The sequence below is a fragment of the Antedon mediterranea genome, chromosome 1, assembly GCF_964355755.1.
Source record: "Antedon mediterranea chromosome 1, ecAntMedi1.1, whole genome shotgun sequence".
NCBI classification, from domain to species: Eukaryota; Metazoa; Echinodermata; class Crinoidea; order Comatulida; family Antedonidae; genus Antedon; species Antedon mediterranea.
In genome coordinates, this window is record NC_092670.1 from 38,537,957 (window position 1) to 38,546,664 (window position 8,708).

Genomic DNA, 8,708 nt, shown 5'->3' on the forward strand with positions numbered 1-8,708 from the left:
TAGAATATGCTGCGTATTTATTGTGTAAGCATAACACATTTATTTGTGCCATTACACTCATAACCATTCATTATTTATATACTATTCTGTAGTAGGATGAGACGCAGGCACTGGTGAAGATTATAGTGTATATTGATGTTAAATTCTTAATATTAATTTATATTTATAAGGGAAATACTGATATGTCTCCGAATTTGTGCTTTTATGGAATTAACTCAATTGAAACAGTTATGCTTCTTGATTATATTAACTACAATACATACAAAATATGCCCTCATATTTCCATTCAATTCTACAATTGATACAACAATAACAATAATGTTGACAAGATAAGCACAGTTTATTATAATAAGCCTAATAAATAATATACGCATGATTGCAAAACGATTTATTGAAAAAAATATGTATGCTTTAATTGCGACTAGACTAGACCTTTTTTTCAAATAATCACAGTATGACGTTTGGTATTGTAGGCATTCGGGCCTATTGCGTTTGTAGCGAACGGGTCTTTGTGAGGGATCCCTAACATTTGTCCCCATCAGTATAGGTCTAATTCATTAAACCATTGGAACCACGATCACAAAACTTGACAATACCATAGATATATTATATAAGATCTCTATGATAATACATAAGCGGACAGCTAACTGTAGTGTGAACTGGCATAAAAAGTATATTTACTACTTCTTAATTTATAAACAGACGTCTAGCATTTGCTTAATGTCAAAGGTTAAATCAGCTTTTTCAATTTCAAACGATACATCGATTTCATCAATACTTTCATAGCGATTCGAGTGTAATGTCCTATTTGCTTTAGTCTTTCCCTTATGGTCTCCAAGATCGTGCATGTTGTTCCATTTACTATAGGTTATTGGCGACTCAAATTCGTCCATATTGGCGTCACTATCTTCCATTTTTAACTGGTGTATCGTTTTACGGATGTCCATCAATTGTGTTATAAGTTGTTGGTCCATAGCGCGCATATCAATCTGTAAAAGTGGAAAATATCATGATTATTATACATTTTGGAAAAATTCCGAACGTTTTACAATATGTTATTTATATCAGCTGCTGCTTTTACGGATTTTTTCGAGAGCTTTTCCAACTTTCGTAAGCCTAATATGTGTTTAGGGTGATGTCGTGAATAAATTAGCCGAACTTCCGACAGCATAATAAATAAATCATCATGATTATTGTTTAAAAACATATTACGGTAAGTAGTCAATGATACTATATATTTTATAGGAATATCAATCATGAAAAATATCATGATTTTTGTTTTAAAAAAATGTTACGGTTTTGTAGTCAATTATACTACAGTACTGTATATATTCTATAGGAATTACAAACAAAAACCCGGGCACTAATTAGTTAGTTAGCATTAGTGTTTAAATCCTCCCGGATATAATAAGATTATCCTGCCGAGGCCTATCTGAATAAGAAATCATCAAGACATTTCGAAAAACACCCCTCGTTTGTCAGAAACTATTGTTTTGACAGACTAATACGTAACTTTAAATATTTTTCGACTTTTCATACCATGAGCAAAAAAACTAAATGAAAGTAATTATGAAATAAATCTGTCTGTATAACTTACCAATTCTTTTCTTAGCCAAGAAATGGAACCTTGCAATTTAGCTAAGCGTTCTTTTCTACTTAATAAAGAAGTGTCATGATTCTCGTCATTTTCTTCGGTTGAGCTCCATCTTAAATCCAATATCTTCTTTCTTCTAAGTTCTCCAGGGGAGATTACAGGTGCACCAGATGGCAGGTCAGAAGAGGATACGACATTTGTGGATTCCTGGGTCATCAACGGACTTTTCTCTGGTACTACGTTTACAGCGTAATCGCTTGACTTTTTACGGCTTCTTCGCGTTATGCCATCTAGTCCTAATGGTTTCATAACTTTCTGGAAAAACACAGACATTTTATGTTGTTGTATCTAGTCGAAGTATTGTTACCACCGGAGAAATACTATTGATATCTTTACTACTATTCGCCCAAACGGTAACCGACCACTTTTTTCTGGTTTCAACTTGAAATGTTCGTAAGACCAGTGAGTTTTTAAAGCCGTTCCAAAACAACAAAACTGTCAAATCACCTGTTCTGTACTATTCAATTAAAGTTATCGAAGTGTTGTTCACTGATTATATACACCGGCAAAACAGTAGTGCTAGCCTTCAAGTTAACCCAGCCGTGGACCACATATCCATTCAGGTGTGAAACTATTCACCATTTGATACATAACAAATAGCCCGAATTACTAGCTACCAACCCTTTAAGATGGGTACGAGCTTTCAGCTTATTGTTAGATGTATTGTTCCAGATTCTATTCTTCTAAATCCTATTGTAATACGTCACTGCGAACTAAAACTATGCAAAATAACAATGGGTTCAATATTCACATCTGTCTTTGACATATCTGAGGTCAACCAAATTGTTTTTACTGATCATAAGTTCGAGGTAAGCAACAATGATTACTTATATGACAAATAAATAAGTACAATGAAAGTGTTGTAATGCCATGACGTCATAATTAAGCGTTGTGATAGAACATAAACAACATCTATATAATTTACATAATTTATTATATTGTATAATTTCTATTTTCATATAAAATATAGACAATTAAGACAATTGTATTGTCCCCAAAAAACATGAAAAATGAAGATTAATAAAAAAAAATGAATATGTTTTGGTCAAAGTAATAATAATAACCTTTATGTGGAATTAATATGGCATATTCAACAACAAAAATTATTTCTTCAGGGGGATAATATATCTAATATTTAATTTTATAATATATAACTTTTGATAATTTTTTGATTTAATTTCTGGATCGTGGATCGAGTCCTCACAGAGAACATTTTTTTTGTGCTTTTATACATAACAAAACTATAAAAATATTTTTTTTAAATTTTTATTTAAAAGTGTTCTGGAAACTGTAAGTAGATAGGCCTATGTTATGTTATGTAAATAGGCTTATTTTATTTCTATTTACAATTTTCTGAAAGTGGTGGCAGCATAATCAAATATCTAATACAAAATTCGTTGGTCTTAATGATCCCGTACCACAGGCTTCTACAAATTCCTTCCTGTCTAGTCTAGGATCTATAGTCTGTATACGTTCCTCTAGCCACACTGTATTCTGTAAAATTAATGGAAATAAATATCAGAAAACACTTTTCGGCAACATACTAATTTAAACATGGGTTAATTTGAAATCTGCCAAACTCTGTCGTAATTCATTACCATAATATATCATCTAGCGATTTTTCCTGGTAAATTATAGTATTTGAAAGAAATAACAGAACTTATCAGATAACTGAATGGGCCATCATCTCATCTATCCCCTTCAGGCTCATTGGCCAATAAGGCTGTATGTGTAAATTCTTTCTAAAAACTCTACACTATCAAACTTTATGTGACAAAAAATGTGATGTGCCCATATATGGACATGATGATGTCATATCACTATCATAATTTGGGCATATCAGTACCATATTTGGCCACATCACACTTTTTTTTGTCAAACTGGTTTGATAGTGTAGACTTTAGCACATCTTCTGATCTTAACTTACTTAGGCCTATAGACGTATTCTTCTTAATTTACCTCAGTACTTTGGAGTATCTATATATAAATTTACGTAAGGGCAAAAATCGGTAAATCGCGCGTTATTTCTAGAATGTTTACTCGATGGTATATAAAGTTGGTTCGTACTTTCGGTACTGATTTTAACCACCTGATGTAACCCTGTTTACTAATTAAATTGAGTTCGATTATTAGTTATTGACGATTAAAACGAATTTAGGTTCAACGATTTGCCCCAAATAGGGGTGTTTTCCGATCGTGGTATACACTGTCTAATGGATGTCCGTGTTGAAAAATACCCGCACACAATAATACGAGGACACTTCGCATTTTCCTATCTCCTCCTACGATAATTGTTTTTAATAGCTGAAAACCGGTTGAACAGTTCGAGTACAGCATCATAATGTTGAAGACAGGCCGATTTTCTTTAAAAAATGCTATTTTGATACATGTAATATACGTTTTCACAAATGTATTGATTTGTGATGAATGGAACATTCCAAATTATTTGGTTTAACCATAGAGGTATAGATTTAGATTTATGGGCCCCCTTGGAGAATAAACATAAATAGTATTGCAATGCTGTACAATACTGTTAAGGTATTAACCACTTTTGATCGCAATTTGAATCACAAATTTCTTACTGTGAGTGTTGGTACTGTTAGATATAATATAAACAAATATACAAATAAACTTTATTACTGTGAGTGTGGGTAGGCCCTACTGTTAGATTATAAACATATAATATACAAATAAATAAACGTTATTACTGACAGTTGCTTCTCAACGTTTGTATTAATTAATAATTTAAAAATATATAAACGTACGTAGTGGTGTATCGTTACATGTACTTTACTATTTCAATCGACTATGACAGTGAGAGTTTTAACAAAGTATTAAATCGTAAATGTTTTACTGTATTTAGTGGTATATTATTTATAGGCCTATAAAACAATAAAAACAATATTTCGTTACTGAGTGGATAAGAATATATTTTAAAATGTTTCCTCTTTGTACCTATCTTCTTCCCCCATACCTCAACCCTTAATGTTACATACAAAACACAAATTGGGTTTGTTTAAATGAGTCCAAATAAAAAAATTTGACTCATTTTGTTTCTCTCTCGGAAGTAATTCCCAGGGTGCTAATTTTAGCTGACTACATAAATCATCGTGTATATTTATTCGTTTCTGTAAACGACATTGTATTATAGTCCTGCAGTACGTACATTTGAAATCTCCATTTTTTTCTCGCTGGAAAATACTGTGTATTCGAGAACCATCTGTGGGCACGACCTAGATGGTACGCGAGCGAAGCGAGCGTGCCATCTAGTTATATGAAATTTGACGAATGAATTATAAAAACATAATTTTAATCTTACTTTATCAAGCTGTTCTGCAACCTGTATTCTATCGTGAATATATATACCAAAACTAGTTTTCATTAATTCTACCCTCTGCTCCTCAAAACGTTCCAATTCCTACGAAAAACAGATCAAACAAACTTAGACCAATACAAATTTAATAACAATATTAACAAGACATTTTTAGGAATTTGTTGATGATATTGATTAAAATAACTTTGTTATTATTGTAATAACTTTCTTTTAGAACATCACCTTAGCATCACTATCAACAGTGGCGTTAAACTTGGTTCCCACTAGCGACGCAACGCAAGTACGTAATACAACGTAAGTGATTTGACCAATCACAAGCGATGGATTATTCGAACAGTGGCTTGTCATTGGTCAACTCGTTTGCGTTCAACGCGTACGTCTTTGCGTTCCGTCGCTAGTGGGAACCACTCTTTAGGGGAAGAGAGAGGTGGGAAGAGAGTTTAGAAGAATAAACAAAATAAAGAGTTTTTATATTGACTATAGATATTATAGGACTCTATATGGAAAATGGAAATTCTAACCAATGATGACGTCACCATCTCTGCCATCCATGCGCGTTGAGCTTCGTTGTAACTCTTTATTGTTAACTTCAGTTCCTCCTCTGTAAAATGATTATATTTACTGCATTAGGCATATTTTTTCACTGGCGAATTTATTCGAAAGTCTTGGCTAAATTTTAACTCCTTTTCTCTCTATATATATGGTAGTGATATGCCCGAATATTGCAGTGATATGACATCATCATGTCCATATATGGGTATATTACATGTTTTTGTCACATAAGGTTTGATAGTGTAGACAGAGCTTTAACTTTTTAAAAGCTGTAGGAACCTTACCGCATTGATCGAGTTCAGTTCTTGCTCGATGCTTTCCCGCCTGAAATGTGTATGAACATAATACATAATAAAGATAATGAACATTTACACGTGACTACTATTTTTTATTTTATTTTATTTTTTATTTTTTATTTTATGTCTTTAGGCAATGTGGCCAAGGATTACCAATAGTGAATTAATCACTGTCCTATCAGATAGGTGGTAATCCCCCTGATACAGGGGCTATTGTGTGAACCAGTTCACCGGGATAACCCCCTACTCTTTTTCGAATAATGAACTGGGTTCTTTAAAGTACACACAGGTTATAACTGTGTACACTGGACCTACGGTTTATAGTCCTTATCCGAGAAGACTTGTTCCACCACCAGAACTAGGAGCGAGTCGGCCTCGAACCCTTGCCGATGTTGGTGTTGGCTCTTTAGGTACGGTAAACGGCGCCCCTGCCTTAACCGCTCGGCCATATGACTCACTCATATGACTACTGGTCACTCAATACGTATAAATATCAACTCATCATGAAATGCAACATTATATGTTTTGTACTCGGGGACGTTTTGCCAATACCATTTCGTCGACAGACATTTTGCCGACAGGAATTGGCCGACAGGACATTTTGCCTACAGGACATTTAGCCGACAGGACATTTCGCCAACAGAAACCATATATTTATAGAAACTTTTAACAAACTTGTTCCATGAAATGGAACTTATTTTTTGTGTGTTAGCTATCATTGTATATTGGTCTATGATACTTGTTGTCAAATTGTCACAATTGAATGAAATGCTAGTTTACCACAGAAGTTAAAAAAAGTAACAAGTAAATAATTCAATACTTACATTTGTTCTACTAGATCCAAGTTTGTCTTCCTTATCTGCTACTTTCTTTATCGCCCTCTCGATTGCATTGTATTTCCCTTGAAGTAGTTTTCTCTTTTTTGTTACCCGTTCAGTGGCCTAAGATAAAGAATAAGCCTTTAAATTGCGACTACCAGGACCTTACACACATTTTGTGTCGTGTCGTCGCATGGAAGCAAAATTTCCCTTCGTACATAACTTAGGGACCCCTCAAAACGTAAAAAATAACCATGAATATTCATTAACCATGAATATTCGTTATCCATAAGGTGTGACGTTAGAATTGACCCAACTATAATTCGCTAATGCAAACGCTTTTCGTTGAGCCGTCTGAGTAGTCGACTGGATTAGACCTTGCATGTCGGCGTATGAGGTTCGAATCCCATGAGCAACTTCTTTTTACTTTATAGTAAGATTATTTAGGGGGTTAGGTTTAGATATAATTAGGAAGTAGTTCCCATATCCCAGTATAACACAATGAAACATGTGACGTAACTGTTATTACGATACGTTATTACGTCACAAACCAAACGCTCCTAATAAATACATCACAACATGTAGTGCAGTAAAATGATAAACCTTTACAAAATATCAAATCGCCGGAAGCTGTTTGTCTTAACCTAATCTAAAATTGGCTATAAACAAATATTATTTTCGGTTTGCTTTCATTTTGTAAACTAATTTAATTTTAAAGTATTTTTTATTGGACCAATTCCTTCTGAAATTGAAACTTACCTCAACGTACAGTTTTGATAGTATCCTAGTTTTGTTTGCTTTTTAACTAACCTTTCTTGTTCCGTCTCGGACTTTCTGTACGTAAGCCATCAGTTCTTTCCTTCCCTTCTCTACTAAGCTTATCGCCCACAAGCGATGCACCTCTGCCTCGTCTTCTATTGACCGTACGATATCCCTCCATACAGCACCCAATGTTCTAAAAGTAGGTAAAAAAACAATGCTCGGTGGTCTAGAGGTATGAATGCCAGGGAGGTCGTGGGTTCGAGTCCCACCCGAGAATTACTTGCGTATTTTTTTAAGTATTCTCAATGTACTTAGTATAAAGTACAAATTACGTCAGAGTAGGGCAAAACATCTAACCAAAAGACTATGCTCATAAGGAAATAATTAACAATATATTATTATCATAAAACATAACTACTAATGTGGTAAATAATATTATCTAGTAAATATTACAGTTCAAACATGAGTATTTGAACTGTTATACTGTACAAGTAATTTTATCTTTCAGTATTTCATTTTACAATCAGATAGGCCTAATAACCGGTCATTGTTATTGCACAATTAATTCTATTAAAGCAGAGAAGCGGAATATTTGATTGATTGACGCTTTATTTCTTAATAAAAATTGCATATATACAACAAACAATACAAAACGGAAAATCACACTAAAATAGGATTTCTCCCATTTAGTGAGAAGATTTGAACAGTTCGTTAGTACGTACACATCATTTTCACTATTCAAAACTCTTATTCTATAACCATAGATGCACTTGCGGACATGCTCGTAGAAAGAGGCAATTCTGCTCGTAAAAAGAGGCAATTCTCCTCGTAGAAACATGTTACTAGCAGTACAGTGCTTAGGTACGTAAGAGCCTGCAACATTTCTCAATAAGTTGTTAATACTCTTTTCTGGGAATAAAGAGATTATTTAATAAAAAAAATACAATTTACTTAACAAAATACTTTAGATATTCATCATCTACTCACCCAGGCTCGTCCATGCCAAGATTACTTTTAGAAATCCTCAACAGCGATTTGGCGTATGCGTCCTCAGCAGATGCTCTAAGGATGACACAATAATAGTAATTTTCTGGCAACTATTCAAACGTGAAAAAAAACTTGCCAATTACAGTATTGGAAACTACGTATTATAATGGAGAAATAAGCTTATTTCTCCATTGTATTCTTGCTTGGTGTATGATAATTTTGAGTGTATATTATTAAAGTCATGGCGCATGTTTTTGCTCAGCCGTATATTTTAGCTATGGTAAGCCTATACATATTCACGTTCA

The 8,708-nt window shown here is 33.6% G+C and overlaps 1 protein-coding gene across 1 annotated transcript; it reads right to left on the reverse strand.

Moving 5' to 3' along the window:
• Window positions 1-2,154, reverse strand: LOC140039419 (uncharacterized). The gene is made up of 2 exons (XM_072085023.1): window positions 1,598-2,154; window positions 1-989 (listed from the first exon to the last, which is right to left on the reverse strand). Exons 1-2 carry the CDS (start codon window positions 1,925-1,927, stop codon window positions 693-695), a joined length of 627 nt encoding a protein of 208 aa, XP_071941124.1. The 5' UTR covers window positions 1,928-2,154; the 3' UTR covers window positions 1-692.
• Between the last annotated feature and the right edge of the window lie 6,554 nt (window positions 2,155-8,708).

What these genes read in the sequence shown, in the direction of transcription:
- LOC140039419 (XM_072085023.1), bottom strand. Translation starts at nt 1,927, where the DNA reads ATGTCTGTGTTTTTCCAGAAAGTTATGAAACCATTAGGACTAGATGGC. An exon ending in CTTGGCTAAGAAAAGAATTG is followed by an intron (nt 990 to 1,597) that starts GTAAGTTATACA and finishes CCACTTTTACAG; the next exon opens with ATTGATATGCGCGCTATGGA.